Genomic DNA, 20,720 nt, shown 5'->3' on the forward strand with positions numbered 1-20,720 from the left:
TGCTCTTTATTACAACTGTACAGCCCACTGGCATGTCCCCGCGGAACACACCCCGCGGAACACACACCGCGGAACACACACCGCGGAACACCCCTCCATTTCCCAGAGCCTTAGCTCCTATATTTATACACACATAGCACTATCTCCATCCCTTATGCAAATGAAGTCTCCCTTCTCAAGTCATTCGCCACCACTATCCTCTAGTTCAAGCTTCCCGCTTGTTCACGCCCAATAACGCCCACATCTGCTCTCAGCTAGACTACAATGGTGGCCGGACCCTCCATCCTAGTGTGTCAGCAGATTCTGTGTCTCTTCCTTTCATCAATGTGTCAATGCACTTTGCCCCCATTGGAATCAGCAGATTCAGCCCTATAGGCCTTCTTTTTAGAAGCAGCTGACTATGGATCCCTCTATCTTTAGTGTGTCAGCATAATGTGTCAATGTACTCTTTGTTTTGTTTGCCTTTATTGGAATCAGCAGATTCTGTCCTATAAACCTCTGTGTAGAAGCAGCTGACTATGAATCTCTTTATCATTAGTGTCAGGTCAGCAGACCATGTGTTCTCTCCCTTTCATTAGTGTCAGGTCAGCAGACCATGTGTCTCCCTTTCATTACTGTGATCTATTTTTAATGTTCAGCCATTTTATACATCTATGTGCTGTCCTATACATCTCATTTACTCCTACAAATCCCTCCTCTGGGGCTAATTAGCCACATAAATTATACAAACAAGACTTTGGGATAGTAAATGAGAATACCTATGATAAACAAGAAAATACAAAAAATAAAAACAAAGTGAAGCAGATAAACCAACTAGACCAAACATCTCCAATGTGAAATAGGAGTAAAAGATCCAATCAGAAACAGTAAAGAAAACCTAACTAGACCAAACATCTCCAATTGTCATAAGAGTAAAAGATCAAATTAGGTATAAAAAATAAAAGATAATACAATGAATATAATAATAAATTGAATATGAGAAAACAAAGACCTACATGCAGTGACAAAAGAAAATTGACACAACATCATTCTAAATTTAAGCATTTCAACATGATCCTCCCTCGCAGACACCTCTCTAATAAAGTGATATCAATGATACCAACCTTTGTTTAGAAGATTAAGGACATGGTCCATAGACACTTGTAACCGGAATACCCTCTGTTACCTAACATGTTTTTGAAATTAACCTAGTTTTTAGAAGGCATAACTAGTACCACTTGCACTTACGGCGCAAATGACACTGTTTGTGGACATGTACAAGTAGACATTCATCTGAATTTGGGAATACAGCATATACAGGTAGACCATCCTTACGAAAATCATGGCAATCATAACCACCTCTCTGCACCACTCCATGTAGACAATTTGGATTACCAAACGGGCAGTCTAGAGTCCACCAACCGCATTGCATGGCTATCCATTTTTGTCAGTATACTGGCCTGGTCTCCCAGGTACAGGACTAATTATCACAGGAGGGTCAACTCTCCTTACAGACATCTGTTTAACTGTTGTCTGGACCACAAGTGTTTTTACCAAGGGTAAAACACAACAAAATACAATACCCAGAGCCAATAACCCTCCTCCCAGCATAATAGCCATCCTAGCAAACATAGCTCCCCACTTTCCTAATGCTAGATCCAACCAGTCCCAAACATGAGAGTCAAACCCAGCATTTGCCTTAACCTCTGCTCGTAGCCTGTCTATTTTGCCAAGTCATTTTACTGGTAGCCTGTACCTGTTCCCCCAACGCTGTTAGAGCCGAGTCAGTATAGTTAATGAATCTCTGTTGGTTATAATATATATAATTAATCCACTCTAAGTTTTTATGTGGTGTTATCCACAAAAATATAGATTCAAATCCTGATTTAACTTCATCTCTTGCCTTGAACTCTCGAGGTACACCTCTAGGCTGTCCAATTGTATCAAGGTATACCTCAGGGTCTTTCTCATACGCCCTTTTAACCCTAGGATTAACATAGTCATCATGGGGTGATTTAATAATGGTAACCTGTTGAATTGTTCTAACTAAGGCACAAAGACCAATCCATTCATTATGCAATACATTCAACAGTTAGTTTCTGGATGTGTGGAAAGAACAATCAGCAATACCTCTGTCTTGATTTTTCAACATAGTAAGAGATGATGCAACCTGAGTTATTTTACCACACAACCCTTATCTATTCATTATCAACCCTTTATCATTATTTCTACGTACTCCTGTAGTCTCTAGCACCCAAATAGTATCACATTCTACAGTAGTTTCCTACATCAATTCCTTCGGTGTCATGGCTGTAAAAACATTCATATTTTCCTTTAACCACGGTACCTCTGTCTAATTGAGGTACAGTTAATTCAGTTCTAATGTTATAGGCATCACAATCATTGTCTCCCAACATGGTCTTATTCAACATAGTTTTACCCCTAGTGCTTACCCAGAGCAAACCTATATTCTATGTCACACAAGGGAATAGAATACTTTCTATTGGTATAATGGTCATTTTTCCAACTTACACAGTTTTTAAATGATGACAGTTCAGAGACTATTAAAAGATCAGACAAATGTGATTTTCTACACAAAATACAATTGTCCATTCTGTGTTTGTTTGCCATATACTTAGCCCATTTGTACCACTCGTTCTTCACTACTTCTTCTCGTGTGGTGTCCTTGAGTGGTTCTGATTCTGATATATCTAATTCTGTCGCTTTTACAATGTTCTTATCTTGAGGTAGATCATTAACTTTTATCAGAAAGTTCCAAATGTCAGTAAAAAACTCTCCTGACTCTGATGTCTCAGGATGCTTTGTGGGTACAGTGATCTGCTTGGTAAGGGAGGTCGATGTCATCTTAGCGGTAGCTACTGTGGTCGTCACAGCAGCCGCCACCCTTGTTGTTGTCACAGGTTCTTCCTGTTCAGGTGCAGGGGTAGGATCAATCTTAATGACCGTGGTGCTACTCCCTTCGGTCACTGTTGTTCTTGTTATTTCAACTATTAATTCTTCACCTTCAACTGGTTCAATCTGATTCATGATGAGCACCCTCTCGTCTTTCTCTTTGATTAATGTCAGGTCACATCCTTTCGGGTCCCAAACGACTTGTCCATTTGTTTGGTGATGTGTCCATTCACAGAGGGCCATCTCCAGTAAGGGTTTGATCCTTATGATTGAGATAGACTTCAGTTCTCCTGCTTCTGTTATAAATTGAGGTGGAACAGAGATTCTAACCTTGTCAGTCTTTTTGGATTGTTCGGCTGATTCCTTTCTTCTCTTCCTGCTTCCACCATACATCTTGATTGTGCATTAGTCTGTTGTTTCTATACTAGCATTCACTGTTACTTCTGTTATGTCAATGTCATTATTCTTTTGTTGTTCTAACTTCAATTGTCTGTAAAGGAGACCATTCAAAAGTTTAAAAGTCAATTGTGGGGAATCCCCATTTTCTTCAGCTTGCAGGACTTTTCCTCCTCTTTCTTCACCTGAGGCTCCCTCCTCAGGCCGGACTTAACTTCCATCTGGAAGGTTTCAATTTTTAGAGAAAAGATCTTCTCATTCTGTTCCTTGTGAGGCCTCTCCTCCTCTTATGGGTGCATTAGTCAGTGCACTTGTCGTATTTTGACTTTCACTTCATTTGCTGTTTTCTTGGCTCCTCCCTGGCGTCTCAATCGTTTCCGCTGCTCCTGCTCCCTCCGGGCTCCCTCCTGGTGAATCAGCATCCTCTGTGTCCTCATCTATATGTGGTTGTATCCTTCTCTCTGTTGGGACTCAGCTGCAGTGGTTCAGATGGTACCACGTCTGGCTTCCTTTCACTTGGACGGCCGTTCTTGTTGCTTTGGCCACCTCCTAGGGTCCTTCTCTCCTCGGTTGATCCCACTTCCTCCGGAACACTCGAACGTAGACTAGATCTCCTGGTATCACTGTAAGAGGTCCTTCTGGTCCCCTTGGATCATCAGATGCGGAACCTCTCGTCCTGGTTCAGGTTTCTGCCTTCTTTCTGTGAGGCATTCATACTTAGAGACTTATGGCCTCTGTTCTATGATTGCACCATACATCCTCTTACTTCCATCACTCATCACACAACAAACTGACATTCCAGCTGAAGCTGGCGAACCCCTCTCCTTCTGTTTTCCTAAACATAAGACTTGGAAAACAACAGACAAAACATAACAGCATTGACAATGTTATGTGTTATGCATAAATATATTCATGCAAACTGAAATCTGAGACCATGACAATTCCCACTCTCTCTTTACCTGACTCTATGCCTCCAGGATACTTTTCTGCTGGACTCCACAAAAATAAAAGCCCTAAAAAGCTTCCTCATGCTTCCACCCAGTCTTCCCCTTTCGGCCCCAGGTTCTGAGAGGTGTTCCCAAATCATGTAATTTTTTACTTAGTTTCCCATCTGCTCCATTTCAACTGATAATCATGTGCATAACCTACAATTAACATTATCTCTTCTTGAATTAATTCAACACTGTTTATGCTTTCATATCAATCCCTTTAACATGTTTGTTTAGAGTATAATATCCTATCATCTATTCTTTTTCAAATGATGTATTAAAAAATGAAACAAGTAACCTCCAAACTCAACCCAGTATGTCTAAAGTGGAATCTAGTCTCTCTCTCTCTCTCTCTGATTCCACGTCCTCTGTCATGGTGTTTTCAAGCTCACCCCTTATTCAGCTGGACCTCACTTCTCGTGAGACTTATGTACCCACCAAAGAGAGACATGAAGAATTTTACCACTGCAGTGTTGTAAGAAGTATACCACCAGCCTGGTGTATCTTGATGTACACTCAATCTCCAGAATGCAGCCCAAGCCCTTCCATTTCTGGCTGTTTTTTCCTGAGGACATACACACTAACACATGGGTTATTCCCTGACAACAGACTTCCTTCTTATAGCAAGATCACTAAATCTTAATTTTTAATAACAGCCCTATGTAAACATTCTGCCTCAATACCTGGCCTCCTGCCACAGAAATATTCATAATGATAGTTAAATGATGGTCCCTACGGCAACTGCTGTAAAATAACATGTAATCAGTCAAGCGTCTTCCAGTTGGAAGAATATCCAATCCTAACAAAACTATGTCATAAGTTTCTTAAACTTTTGCTCTAATGTTCAAAATGCCACCACTTATTCTTTTTACCATATCTTTAGATATGTGAATTGTTCTATTTACTTTTAGAATTGTCCCTATATTTTACACAGCCAGCTGTCTTTCCTTTTCTGTGAATTATCTCTATTTTTATACATATTTCTAGAAATAACACCCCTTTACTACCATTACCTTCATTTATAAGTCCCCTAACCCATAACTGCCATTGTTTGATACATACTTAAAACATCCTTAAGTCAATTTATATATCATTTATATCAGTCCCTCCTCAGGAACATATACACAACCTTATGTTCCTCAAAACAAAAATAAATTGACCAAACGAGAAAAAGAGAAAAAAAATAAAAATAAAATTATAATAATTATTGCACATGTGCAATATTATCACTATTTGTAAAGAAATGAAACCTGGAGAAAACATCCATCCGTGTCATTCTATGCCCAAGTTATTGTTGGTCTCTTTCTTCTTCATTCATGGGTATCTTCGCACAACAGACTACCTTTTTATTCAATTAAACATTACATTTTATCATTCCAATTCCAATGACATTATAAAACGAAAGAAACAAAAAACCTTTAATCTAAAATTCTGTAAGTTTTGTCAACCACCTTGTCTCAGGATTAGTTTCCAGAGCTTCCCTAGGCCTATTAACGTTAAACAGTTCTATATCCAAATAACTAAACAGTTCTTTTTGAAATACTTTTCCCAATCCAATATTCAGGATAACAGTCCTTAGTGTTACCTTTAACTCAAATATGACCTCATCTATTCAATACACATCATCCCTTTAATAATTAACATTTATACTAAACACTTTAAATACCAGTACTATCTATTTTCCCAATAGCCCTTTTGTCTCAGTTTCTCTCATGAGTGGCCTGATAATAAAAAGGTCAGTACCCCAATTCCTTTAAGTCATTATTCTCCCAACAAATATAATGTCATTTCAGCATGTCTTTTTTAGATACAGTTCACAGGTCATCAGACACAGTTGTCCCTCACTATTCAGCCGGTTAGGGTGGGTTTGAGCTCCACACCCACTTGTAGTGATATTCTCTCCCATGCCTTAAAGCATTCTGACGTCACCTTCTATGATAACTCCCTTATTCCACCAGTGTTCTCTCAGATGAATTATAGATGATGTTTTTATCAACAAAACCCTTACAGAAACCCACACTCCAATAAACCCTTTAGAATAACTTTCAACACTTTTTATATGCATAATGAACAAAACACATTTGTGTATTCCCCCAAAGACCATAACCCCAAAGAACTGATAGTTTTACCTATGAACCCATGTTATATCGAAAATAAAAATTAAAATAAACCTATTCGAATAACTTATTCAATTTAAGGGTACAACTCTTCATAATTTTCCCAGGGACATAATAGATTTTCAAAGTAATTATACAGTTTGAATAGAGTCTGGTGTCTTAAACATTTTATAAGTATATCCCACCTGTTCCAACAATTTCTAGTAAAAGGTGATCAGTCTTTCACAAGAAATTCCTAGGATTCAGGGCATTTTGACACCATTAATATGTTTCCACTCCCCCTTTCTTTAGGAGCAACTTAAATACATTTTTCAAAACATGTTCATCCTTTTGCATACCCAATTTGAAACTGAATTGGAAAAAACCCTTCCAATATATCTACTAATGCATATTCATTCCCAGTACATGGTGTACTCACTAGTGAATCATAAGCCAATAATCGCAAAGGGACTGGACTCACTCATCCAGAACTCCATGTTTTAGCCTTATCCAGATATTTTTATTTTTAAAGCGGCTGACTTTAATTAACTGCTTTCCACAGTAATGCAGTCTCCAATGACATTGTTGATCAGAGAAGATTAAAAAACCCTTTTTTTCCCTTATTCTTTCTGGAAAAGAAAGTGTACATATTGTTAATATTCACAACGTTACCTTTTAGTCAGCAAACCAATCATTTTACTTAACCATAGATTTTATTCTAAAGCGTCTTTAACAGTTCCAGAGAATTGTGGTATAGAATGTCTAACAATTAAAATTCCATCGTTATTTTACTAGATGTCAAACGTGATCTAATACTTCTTCTTGACCACATATAAACTGTAATCTCTATGAAACACTCATTGTTCGCTCAGAGACTATACACCGACAAGTAAAAAATTCCATTCTCACTAACCTCAAACCAATTAGTTGTTTGTTATTTTGACAAGGATATAAACTCTTGTATAGCGGCATTTCCTACTACCGCACTAAGTTCTAATGTCACATTACACTAATTTTCCCATACCCGATATACCTATATCCAGAACAGAGAGCTATTTTCTTATTGGTTCTTAGATCTTGTCAATAGTTCTGCCAATCACCCGCACGTCTGCGAGGACTAGAGGAACCACACACACAACCTCATCGCAATGTATTTTCTGATGATAGAATGTTGACATCAGAACGCCTACAAATCGAGCTTCACATTTTGGTCCCATGCGACTATTTATTTATTTATTTTTCCTAAATACTCCCATGTATTTCTACACCTTTTATTTACTATTTTTCCGAGGTAGAGCCAATCTCCTTTCCAATTAATAATTCATTTGTCACATCACTTAATTTCTTTTATCGAAGCCTACTCTATACAGTACATACATTATTTCTGAATACTACAGATTACTTAATGTCTTATTCTAGTACAGTACTTCAAATATCACTGTTTTTTTCCCTTTACAGATATCATTATTTATTCATTTGGTTTGTTGTTACAGTTCTAATCAATTTTTAAGATTACATTTACGTTACATTTAAGTCATTTAGCAGATGCTCTTATCCAGAGCGACTTACAAATTGGAAAGTTCATACATATTCATCCTGGTCCCCCCGTGGGAATTGAACACTCAACCCAGGCGTTGCAAGCACCATGCTCTACCAACTGAGCCACACAGGTCCACTGCCCGCTCCGTTAAGATCTCTATCTAACGTCTTACTATTACCTATATTTATTTATTTTGTCTCTACTTTCTTACCTCTTCTCCATATTCTTATTGTTTGATCCTATGGTCAATTTACTAGTGAGTCAAGCCACCCCTGTTCTCCTTTTTATCCTGGCCACTCCATTTTGCACCGCTGTCTACCCTGCAGGCTATTTTTAGACCGTAGCTTCTGTAGACACAGAGTGATCGACGGCCTGTTTTTTCCTCTTCCTTGTTACACCGTTCGTGAATCCTTAATCTGTCCTGAATTTCACTATTTATCACTATTTATCTTAACTAACCTAGATTCGTTTTTAACTTTATAGTACAATTTCATTTTATCAACGATTCTACTTTCTGTTTTGTTACCACACTGTTCTATTCATATTATACTATTCGGTTAACTCCTCTTTAATTATTTTTATTCATTATTTATTTTGATACCTTTTTAGTAATTTTACTATGGTCGCTTACTACTTTATCACATCAGTGTTTTTATCCTTGCTTATAACTTATTTTACTTCGATGTTTCTTAACTTCTTTCCCTCTGCCTAATAGCAGTTAACGACACCCTTCATCAACTCTACTCTGTCACAGGAGAGCTGCGCGCTCCCTCTCCTGGACGTTCTGCCTACACGCACATAACCTGTCCTATCTTTCTTCCTAATGTTCTATCTTTACACAGATCCACTCATTTCTTACAACATTTTCATTCATCCTTTTTATTTTTCATCTGTTCATTCAATCCCTTTGTTTTTACCTCAAAACAACTTAGTCTTTCTTTATTGACTTAATTCACTTCCTCCTACATAAGCCTAGACTGCTAAGATTTCTACAATATGACGAGACTACTGTCTAATCGGATCAGCTTGTCTTCATATCCTATTCAACCCCCAATACTTATCTTTTCTTCTATTATTAGAGTAGTATTGTGGCGTGACCTACTGAATTACCAAACCCTGGTAGCTAGACAGAGCGGTTTTTTATTCGCAGGATTTCTTTTGCATTTGAACGCCGCACAATCGGGCCAACGTTTTTCCTGCACCTACTACTTCACCCATACAGTCCTCCTTTCAGAGCGGAAACTATGAATATTTATTTAACTACTGATTTATGTTTTGACCGTATAAGTTACTTTTGCAGTTGAACGCCGCACAATCGGGCCAACGTTTTCCTACAACCTACTGATTTATGCTTTGACCGTATAAGTTACTTTTGCAGTTGAACGCTGCACAATCGGGCTAACGTTTTCCTACAACCTACTGATTTATGCTTTGACCGTATAAGCTACTTTTGCAGTTGAACGCCGCACAATCGGGCTAACGTTTTCCCTGCCTTCTAAATATTTCACCCGTTCAGTCCTTCTTTCAAAGCGGTAACCATGAAATATTTATTTAACTACTAAATATTCACCAACAGACCCTTCTGCCGCGACGTGAATATCCCACCCAAGCAGACCTTTTTAAAAATGTTCCTTTTTTAAAGAGCGGTATCATGGCTTCCTAACTACTTATTTATGCAGTTCTCTGTTATCTCTAGAGCCGTTATTCATAAGTAACCTGTCCAAGCATTCCTTCTACTAATTTTATTGAAGAGGTATCACAGGATTTTCTACCTACATTATCTGTTTTGACCGTATGGGCTGCTAGTTGTAGCCCTGCGCCTGAGCCCAGCCGCTCAACTAGAGAGTACAAACAGTCGCGCCGATCAGCCCACACAAGGCTGCTCAAAATGAATGGTCCGACGAGAGGGGCAGTCCGAATCACACACACCCGACACGAGTCGCCCGCTCAGGTTGACTGAGGTGTGTTTACGCACATCCCAAAACAGATCCTGATACGGTCGAACCCGGCCAAGCAGAATCAGACGGAACAACTCCCCCAATCAAACCAGACACATGAACCTGTCTCGAGCAGTCCAACCAGAACAAATGCCCGCTCCCCCCAGCCAAACACCCGACACAAGCAAAGTTCACAGTTCCAGTTCACTCAATCTCTAGACATGCGCATTCATACAAAACCCAAACTCACACATGCATGCACATTTATTTGAATTCAAAAGTTCTTTCGTTTTTGTCGTTTTTAGGAAATTTGAGAGAGAGACCTACATGACATTCCTCCCGCTGAGACAGGACTCTGAAGCAATCTACACAAACATTTCAACTATTGTAAGAACATGCTTACCTCATATAGTTGGGTGGCCACCTCTGTTTGTTAGATTGTCCAAAGAACCCGTCATCAGCCAAGAACGTCCCCGTCCCTGTCACTCCTGGACCAGCTCGCCAAATATGTCGTGGAAAATCATTTCAAATACAACGCTTATCAGAACTTGTAAATTCAATCATGCTCTTTATTACAACTGTACAGCCCACTGGCATGTCCCCGCGGAACACACCCCGCGGAACACACACCGCGGAACACACACCGCGGAACACCCCTCCATTTCCCAGAGCCTTAGCTCCTATATTTATACACACATAGCACTATCTCCATCCCTTATGCAAATGAAGTCTCCCTTCTCAAGTCATTCGCCACCACTATCCTCTAGTTCAAGCTTCCCGCTTGTTCACGCCCACATCTGCTCTCAGCTAGACTACAATGGTGGCCGGACCCTCCATCCTAGTGTGTCAGCAGATTCTGTGTCTCTTCCTTTCATCAATGTGTCAATGCACTTTGCCCCCATTGGAATCAGCAGATTCAGCCCTATAGGCCTTCTTTTTAGAAGCAGCTGACTATGGATCCCTCTATCTTTAGTGTGTCAGCATAATGTGTCAATGTACTCTTTGTTTTGTTTGCCTTTATTGGAATCAGCAGATTCTGTCCTATAAACCTCTGTGTAGAAGCAGCTGACTATGAATCTCTTTATCATTAGTGTCAGGTCAGCAGACCATGTGTTCTCTCCCTTTCATTAGTGTCAGGTCAGCAGACCATGTGTCTCCCTTTCATTACTGTGATCTATTTTTAATGTTCAGCCATTTTATACATCTATGTGCTGTCCTATACATCTCATTTACTCCTACACGTTCCCCTCACAGCTCCGTAGGCAAGCACCATGGTCTTGTAGCGGATGCGAGCTTCAACTGGAAGCCAGTGGAGAGAGCGGAGGAGCGGGGTGACGTGAGAGAACTTGGGAAAGTTGAACACCAGACGGGCTGCGGCGTTCTGGATGAGTTGTAGGGGTTTAATGGCACAGGCAGGGAGCCCAGCCAACAGCGAGTTGCAGTAATCCAGACGGGAGATGACAAGTGCCTGGATTAGGACCTGCGCCGCTTCCTGCGTGAGGCAGGGTCGTACCATACCACTAAAAAGACAACTCGAAACAATAAATACTGGTGTATTAGCTACGTTTCCGTTTTTTTGTACAATAATGTGATGACAACAAATAAATAAGTAAACAACAGCCGACAACAATGATGAGCAATACATAACATTGTAAATAAGAATGTGTTCTTAACTGACTTGCCTAGTTAAATAAGGTGAAATAATAAAAAATAAAAATAAAATGCAGTAATTGGAGAAGAACGCTTGAGGGCGACTACGAACCAGTTTTGAATAAACAAGGACAGAAGCAAGCCATGTGTTGTTGGGTCAGAGGCGAAGGTTCATAGTTGAAATTCGAAAAGATGGTGGCGCACGCAGAAATACGCGTGGTTCACCGTGGTGGCAGCAAAATAAACTTCAGAGAGCCAGTTATTACAAATGATTCCAGGTACGTGTGTGTGTACTTTGCAGCTGATATGAGCTAAACCTGAATTAACTGTATGTCACAAGTATGCCATGGATGCAAACTGGATCCCTGGCTAGCTAGCAACACAAGTATTCTAATCTTGAGAGAAACGTAACGTTGGCTATTGTTGTCTGTGGTCCTGTAGCTCAGTTGGTACAGCATGGCGCTTGCAACGCAAGAATTATGGGTTCGATTCCCGGGAGCACCCATACGTAAAATGTATACGTGCATGGCCATTGCTTCGTCCCGCAACGAACCATTGTTTATACAGACGACTCGTTGCAGAAGCTTCCGTACGTAGTCAGGCGTCCTTGATCAACCAACTCAAACGAAAATAACGTTTCCACTTAACAGCGGCATATTCAGTATCTCTAGGGACGATACTTTGCATGATCGTAGCTAAGTCGCTTTGGGTAAAATGTATTTCTAAATGGCTTATACACAGAACCAGTGCAGTGGTGGAAAAAGTACCCAATTGTCATACATGACAGTCATTTTCTATTAAGGTATCTTTACTTTTACTCAAGTTAAAGTCACCCAGTAAAATACTAGAGTAATAGTCTAAAAGTATTTGGTTTTAAATATACTTAAGTATCAAAAATGTAATTGGATAAAATGTACCTATAAATTAACCTATAAATAATTTCAAATTCCTTATATTAAGCAAACCAGATGGCACCATATTCTTGTTTTTTAAATGTATGGATAGCCAGGGGCTCCAACACTGACATAATTGACAAATTAAGCAGATATAGATTAGAATGTTAGATTAGAACATTGTGCAAGGTTATTGTCCATTGTGCCAATGAAGCTGTTCTTATGCTACACCCTCGGAGTGTGGTGTCAGGAAAATAACCTCACGCTCAATGTCAACAAAACAAAGGAGATGATCATGGACTTCAGGAAACAGCAGAGGGAGCACCCCCCTATCCACATCAACAGGACAGTAGTGGAGAAGTGGAAAGTTTTAAGTTCCTTGGCGTACACATCACAGACAAATTGAAATGGTTCATTCTGTTCTGATTGGTGTTCTACTGTGATGTGGAGCTCCTTTATATTCTATTCTGGGCAGTTGTGTCTCTGCATTGGAAAGCATTGTGCAGCCTCATCAAAATGCATCAGATATGTTATACTGCACAGCTGTTCTTCCCCAAGTAAAACATTTCTCAACTGGTAATAACTCCATATTGTCATTAATTGAGAAATGTATTAATTGATTCGTTTTTACTGGTTTGTTGTGAATGTGAAGCAAGGGTTTTATGCTTTTGATTCCCCAGCACTGTTTACTGTTTTTGTTTTTATTTCACTGTTTTCATTAGCTCCAGTACAGTTGATATATAAAGCATCTAATTCCGGTCCAAACAGAGGTTCACATAACAATGTCTTTGAAGCTTTTGAGCTCCACCCACAATACCACCACCATCACCCAATTGGAAAAACAGAGAATTTACTCAAGGCAATGTCACTATCCCTTCAGTAATGTTTCAGCACCCTCTAGTGGTTAATTGTCAGATTAGATTAGAGAAGGTTACTGCAGACCAATAACTTTGCAATACAGCAAGGCCCTCAATTTAGACTGCTTTCCCTCCCATAAAACGCACAAGTAGTCTGTTAAAGCATGGGAACTTCAAGTAAGTGTATTGTGAACGGACCAAAAGAGAATAAGCTCACATTGTAATCCATCACTCTATTTCTATGCTAGTGCCATAGCATTACACCCAATATGTTCATCTCTACCTTTATTTCTCCAATCAACTCTTTAAAAACCCACTGCCAGAATCCAACCATAGTATTTGGTCTGTAATCGATACTGGTAGCTCCTCAAACATGACTGGGTGCACCTTAAAATAGAAAACATTGGCTAACGAAGCTGTCAATATCTCCTGCTTAGACATTATAAAGGGGTAATAAGAACTTCTGCCAAGTCTTACAATGCACTACAACTGTATTCTTAGCATTATTCCTTTCAGCTCTACTTAGTGATGCCAATATTTTTTTAACTATAGTTTTCTTACTTTTTCTCATTTCGTTTCCTAGTTATTGCTGACTTCATGTGTGGCTCGCTATAGCATTTTACTTCAGGTTATTACAGTAAACGAGAAATCCCTCGATCTGCCTTATAATTTTCAGATTCACATAATTAAAGTAGTACTGCCATTGCCTTGGAGTTTTGTTAGGAGTTTATTGGTATCCAGAAGTCCTGATTTGATGGGTTTGACTCTGCTTCTCCTTTAACTGGCACATGTCCCCCACAAACCCCCTGGCTGCCTGTGTGTGTTGCCTGGTTCCACAAACTGCTTTCTTTTTTTCGCTCCAGGTCAAGTCTGTCATCAACCTCCTGTTTGCCGCCTACACCGGAAACATCTCAGCACTAAGGAGGTCAAGTATGCAACTCTCAAATTCACAGAAACACCAAACATAATGACTGTCCCTCAGTGTGTACAACGGCACTAAAGTCCTGCTGTCCATGATATGCAAATTATATATATATTTTTATCATGTTAATTTCATGACAATGGAATGACTAGATCTTCATTCATAGTGATAAATCATCTTTTGCTTCTCTGATTTACTTCCGTCTTCTTTCTTTGGCCGTTATCGTCCATCTCGTGACACTGCTGACCTGTTTCTGTATGTCTGCAGATTTGCTCTGTCCTCCATGGACATGGAGCAGAGGGACTATGACTCCAGGACGGCTTTACATGTGGCTGCAGCAGAAGGTACTTCTCACAGCCTCCTTTTCCTGTCACACACAGGGACAGATTGTGTGTGTCAGGGTCCTCTGGGAGTGTTTGGCAGGCCCCCTCTGTGTAGCAGGGTTAATTTATTGTCCCTCGGTAACTGCACTGTGTAGTGTTTGACGTCTTTGCTGGAGTGTGTGAAAGAGATGGTGCGTAGGAGAGTGTGTTTGTTTCTTAAATAACCCTGTCATCTGCTCTACTTTCAGGACATGCAGAGGTGGTGAACCCTGTTCCCATTGATAGGTATGACCACTTTGTCTGTCTGCCTGTCTGTCTTATCTGTGTGTGTGTTTTGGGTGGGTAGGTAGGTGTGGGTGGATGAGAGACTGTATCATATACTTGTGTGACAGTCTACAATGTACTCCCACTCAAAAGAACACTTATGGTCAACCATGAGGGATTTATTTGAACTGTACCCTATAGAATTTTCACACCTGAAGAGTCGTGTTAGTTCCCAAAACGAATACCTTTGTAGGCCAGTCCAACCCCAGTCAGTCACACTGCTCATTATCTTTCCGGTAGGTGGGATAAGACCCCAATGGAAGAGGTCTTGCATTTTGTCCATCACGACATGGTCACCATCCTCCAGGACTATCAAAACAAGTACAACCCACAAGAGGCCCCCAAGAAGGACAAGGAGACAGCAGAGAACAACCTGGGCGGCCTGCTGTAGTGTAGACATCCAAGCCAGTTGATGGCGCCACGCTGCTTTTGTATCCTCTCAACTAGACTGCTGTTTCTTTGGTGGGAAAGACACTTTTTGGAGTGACTTTTGTCGACTTTGTATGATGACTTTATTTCTGAACTGTGTGTTTGATTAAATGTGTTTTACATTTTTTATACTCCTTTGTTTTACTGTAAGTGTTTTGCTTTACCTTTTGTTGTGTGATTTGGTGACGGTGTTGCTTATTTTTGCTGTATCTTTCCTCTTTCGTCCTCTATCCTTTCCCTCACCAAGTGTGTGTGTGTGTGTGGTGAGAGTGAGTCCCAAATCGAAGTGCAGAATCTGATTGAATCTTTGTGACATTGGTGTGCAATATAAAGTGATATTATTATACATATGCTGCTACATGTAAATTGTATATTTATGTACTGTATAAAGTAAATATATTTCATGATATCAAGTACCAATACTTAATATAATTCAATGTAGTAGTTTAGCAGTTTGGTATTTTTCCTGGAGGGCCACAATGTGTAGTAATCTTTGGCCAAACCAGGCACACTAGAGTCTATGGAGCGATATGATGTTGAATCTGAAATATAGTTTATGTTGGCACTAATATCACTCCATAACATTCTAGCTATATGTCTTGGTTAATGCCTGGTTGGAAAAAATGAAACAGACTGTAGCTCCTAAAGACATGATGGGCCACCACTTGGGTAGAAGCACTATATGGTCCTGTAGCCTACTTTGTCACATGTAAACAAGTTTAGGATGCCAAATGTTACCAAACATCCTATGCTTCCACTAGTCCCAGTCAAACTTATCTTGACCTTTATCAACCCTACTGCATATGCCCTTTAGCTTTCATTTCAATTTCATTTCATTGTACTTTGTTTGGGACGGCACAAGACACTTAAAAAAAAGGTGTATATTTTTGGTCTAGTGTTCTTTTTTTGTATTACGATTTTCTCATAACAATGGAATTTTACTTCTCTATTGCTCAATACTGTATGCTATGCGCACTGTATGCTATGTCTGTTGTAGATCTGGAACCACTGATAGAATAGGGGAGTATCTGTGGCCACATGATAAACACTAGTCTGGAATCAGTAGTCTGAAAATAGGAGGAAACCAGTTGGACATGTACATAAACATATGGCAGTTGACATTAATATTGTCAAAAACTCATCCTAGATGTCTCACAGTTTTTGAATGAACTTGTGCCTTTGGCCAGGATCCAATTTTCCCACTGAGCTGGTGTGTGTAAAGGACCATATAAAATCATCTGAATTAATTCATGATTCAGTGGGATTATAGCATAGTTGAATTCCATTTCATTTCCAATGAGTTTAAGAAATTAATGGAAAGCCGTGTACTGATTGTATTTGTATGTTATGAATCGCTACTTGAATATGTACAAAAACAGTTTGATTTAGTGTGTCAGTTTTGTGGAGGTCCAATATGAATGTAAAATCCAGACAGTTGAGGAATGACACGCAGTATGACATGAGCGATACCAAAAACATGGCTACTGCAGTCAGTTTACAACCAGAGTTTTTCTTTTTTCATTTGTTTATTGCTTAAACACACATTTTAACACAGCATAAACCAATACTGATCAAATTAGAAATCAAAGCAGTGGTAGGTTTTATGGGGAAAACATTCAATCAAATCACATACACATGGTTAGCAGATGTTAATGCGAGTGTGGCGAAATGCTTGTGCTTCTTGTTCCGACCGTGCAGTAATATCTAACAAGTAAGCTAACAATTTCACAACAACTACCTTATACACACAAGTGTAAAGGAATGAATAAGAATATGTACATATAAATATATGGATGAGCGATGGCCAAACGGCATAGGCAAGATGCAGTAGATGGTATAGAGTACAGTATATCCATATGAGATGAGTAAAGTAGGGTATGTAAACATTATATAAAGTGGCATTGTTTAAAGTGACTAGTGACTTATTACATCCAATTTTTAATTATTAAAGTGGCTAGAGATGTAGTCAGTATGTTGGCAGCAGCCACTCAATGTTAGTGATGGCTGTTTAACAGTCATGGCCTTGAGATAGAAGCTGTTTTTCAGTCTCTCGGTCCCAGCTTTGATGCACCTGTACTGACCTCGCCTTCTGGATGATAGCAGGGTGAACAGGCAGTGGCTTGGGCTGTTGTTGTCCTTGATGATCTTTTTTGCCTTCCTGTGACATCGGGTGGTGTAAGTGTCCTGGAGGGCAGGTAGTTTTCCCCCGGTGATGCGTTGTGCAGTTGCTTTACCAGGCAGTGATACAGCCTGACAGGATGCTCTCGATTGTGCATCTGTAAAAATGTGTGACCGTTTTTGGTGATAAGCCAAATTTCTTCAGCCTCCTGAGGTTGAAGAGGCGCTGTTGTGCCTTCTTCACCATGCGGTCTGTGTGGGTGGACCATTTCAATTTGTCCGTGATGTGTACGCAGAGGAACTTAAAACTTTCCACTTCTCCACTACTCTCCTGTTGATGTGGATAGGGGGGTGCTCCCTCTGCTGTTTCCTGAAGTCCACGATCATCTCCTTTGTTTTGTTGACGTTGAGCGTGAGGTTATTTTCCTGACACCACACTCCGAGGGTGTAGCATAAGAACAGCTTCATTGGCACAATGGACAATAACCTTGCACAATGTTCTAATCTATATCTGGAGAACCCTGTCCTCTCTGTACATTCCATTTCTATCTCAACCATTACTTTTTCATTTGTGTAATGCACTGTTACCATTTTGCAGCAACACTGAGATGGTGACATTGTGTATAGAGATATAGAACATGTTAAAATGATATCCAAAGAATGAGAAAGATAATGGAACATTTTGCCACAGACATTTAACCTCATTCACCACTCCTCTAATAGTCTGGGAAACACCTGACGAACCCTCCAACCAATCACCACCCTAACACATAGATAGAGGAACAGGTCTCAAAATTTGACATTGGTTTTGTCCTTGTCATAACATGTCTGTTGTAGTGGAGGTGGTTCAAAGAAGGGTAACCTTGCCTGAGCCCTGATAACTTGTGTTAGCTGCCTAGGCTTTAGCTCAGAGGAGTTCGAATCCCTGGAGGTCATATGGACAGTTGGTTTAAGTCAGATGTCACCAATAGTCGCAGACCAGTCTAAAATTCCAACTAAAGACAGTTCTGAGTGTATTGCTGTACTATACATGCTATACATCCTTTTCTGTTATTTTAAGACATACATGTCCTAAAGTTCATTTGTTAAGAGGTGTGCAAGAGTGTGCTTGCTCCTTGCAGTGGAATATGTACACATATATAAATATATTTTAATTAACAAGGTTAAATAATGCAACGCTTTTCAGGCATGTGAGAGCTCTTATTTTTTATTAATTGAAACAATGAAGTCCAGTCAGTCGTGAGTACAGTTCAGAAGTACTTTGCATATAAGGGTCATTCCACAAATTCTGTATAACTTGTTACAACCTGGCTCAAGATTGTAACAAACAATGGGAAACAACACACTGAGTAAAGGAATAACAAAATTAATTTATACCATAAATAAACACTCACAAAAATAATCAGATGAGACATGAAGGTCAGTAAATTAGGTGTCAACTGCCAAAGCCACAACCCAACCCAACCCAACCCAACCCAACCCAAGGTATGCACAGAGAGAGGAATCTCTTGCTGAATGGGGGAAACAGTGGCTTTATGCCACAGCTGAGCTTTCACAGGTGTGCCCCAATCAGCACTGACGACCCTCCCAGCTCCGCCCACCTCTCCTACTCCGCCCACCAATCTAAGCACAGGAAAACCCATAAACCAGAGCAGGGAGGGGCCGTCACACTTGGTCAAAGAAAACATTTGATTTCACCAAATGTTCACATTCTGTCATAAAGATCACACGTTCAACTTCATAAACATGTTTTCCCATCTCAAAACTATCAGTACCAAATAAAGTACCAGGGTTGACCTTAACAGGGTTGATGATTTCTTCTTAAATCAGCCATAAATCCCCTTGTGACAGGGGAAATGACAGCTTGTTGTGTGCTACAGGGAGTGGCAATTGCATGCAAGCTTCACCCCAAAAATGTAATTGTTAAAACACTTCTAGCCTATCTATGGCTAACAGGGTTGGCATGTTATGCTCGACCTGCTCAGTTTTCCACCACAAAACACCAGAAAATGCACAAAAAAAAGAGTAGATCCAGCGCACCTGCGTTTACTCTGTGATTTGACTATTAGATGTTTCTTTTGAAAGCAATATTTCAAAAGGAATAGTTTCACCAAATTAAAACGAGAGCTCAGTTTACGTAACAGGGTTGACCTTAAAATGAGGGACAGATGCAAATGAATCACTACTCACATGAAATAAAGAATCATCTTCAGAAATGACTTTGTCAAAGCAACAAAATAACTAGGGCTTGGAGAAACGTTGGGATTAAGTGTCAAAATGCTGAATTTGAGGCCCCCCGAGTGGGGCAGTTGTCTAAGGCACTGCATCGCAGTGCTTGAGGTGTCACTACAGAGCCAGGTTCGATCCCGGGCTGTGTCGCAACCGGCTGCGACCGGGAGACCCATGAGGCGACGCACAATTGGCCCAGCGTTGTCCGAGTTAGGGGAGGGTTTAGCCGGACGCGATGTCCTTGTCCCATCGCGCTCTAGTGACTCCTGTGGCGGTCGCCAGTTGTGCGGTGTTTCCTCCGACACATTGGTGCGGCTGGCTTCTGGATTAATCGAGCAGTGTGTCAAGAAGCAGGGTCATGTTTCGGCGGACGCAAGGCTCTCTCCCGAGTCCATACGGGAGTTGCAGCGATGGGACAAGTACTACCAATTGGAAATCACTAAATTGGGGAGAAAAATTTGTAAAAATATATATATTTGATGAATTTTGGCATTTTAGCAAGCCTTTATCCATATTAAACATCTGATTTATTGAAGTCTCCATGTGGTCTATATTAAAGGCCACTTCATTTAATATAACAGCCTTTTAAAATTCAATATTGGTGCAACATTTCTGACTGAAATATCAAAGGGCACTCATTTCGTGGAACAACCCAGAACAGCTGAACCATTTTCCTTATTATAAGTTACGACAAAATCATATCTATTTACAAAGTGAAGAACAGCTTTCTCATCCCTTTTTTTCTTCACATTACATATGCATACACAAAATGTTACCCTGTCCCACAAGTAGCGTAGAATGACATTCCTTATTACAAACAGCTGGACTCAAAGCCCCAAAATCTCATGCATGTATATAAAACGATAACGTAGGACTACATATATATACAGTTTCAGGTGTGCTTTCAAATCTATTGCAAACGTCATCCTTTTTGTGTGGTGTCTTCGGTACTCGGCTCGGGAGCTTACACACATTTTCCTGGGCACCACCTGAAGAGGGCAGATTAGTTTGGGAAGGGAGTGCACATCTGAAGGGAGAGGAACAACATAGGATCAGGGGGGAAAAATGGCTGCATCTCAATAGTGGAATGCTGCACTTTTGTGATTGCATGTGTTACACAGTGGC

At 40.1% G+C, this 20,720-nt stretch overlaps 2 protein-coding genes across 3 annotated transcripts in view; one reads left to right on the plus strand and one right to left on the minus strand.

The window, feature by feature from the left end:
- Nucleotides 1-11,595: 11,595 nt before the first annotated feature.
- glsb (glutaminase b) lies at nt 11,596-18,850 on the plus strand. Of its 2 annotated transcripts, XM_071340391.1 has the most exons (5): nt 11,596-11,778; nt 14,114-14,180; nt 14,440-14,516; nt 14,744-14,780; nt 15,060-18,850. In XM_071340391.1, the coding sequence occupies exons 1-5, from the start codon at nt 11,769-11,771 to the stop codon at nt 15,208-15,210; spliced, it is 342 nt and encodes a 113-aa protein (XP_071196492.1). In that variant the 5' UTR covers nt 11,596-11,768; the 3' UTR covers nt 15,211-18,850. The 2 variants fall into 2 exon arrangements, with proteins under 2 accessions (XP_071196492.1, XP_071196491.1); XM_071340390.1 differs by lacking the exon at nt 14,114-14,180 and having other exon boundaries at nt 11,602-11,778.
- The window catches only part of LOC139538398 (signal transducer and activator of transcription 1-alpha/beta-like), a 44,825-nt gene continuing 42,662 nt past the window's right edge, over nt 18,558-20,720 (minus strand). The window contains exon 24 of the mRNA XM_071340383.1: nt 18,558-20,622. Coding sequence (XP_071196484.1) covers nt 20,599-20,622 — 24 coding nt within the window. The 3' untranslated portion in view covers nt 18,558-20,598. The remainder of the gene's footprint in view (nt 20,623-20,720) is intronic.

This window comes from Salvelinus alpinus, chromosome 14 (assembly GCF_045679555.1).
Source record: "Salvelinus alpinus chromosome 14, SLU_Salpinus.1, whole genome shotgun sequence".
Classification (NCBI taxonomy): domain Eukaryota; kingdom Metazoa; phylum Chordata; class Actinopteri; order Salmoniformes; family Salmonidae; genus Salvelinus; species Salvelinus alpinus.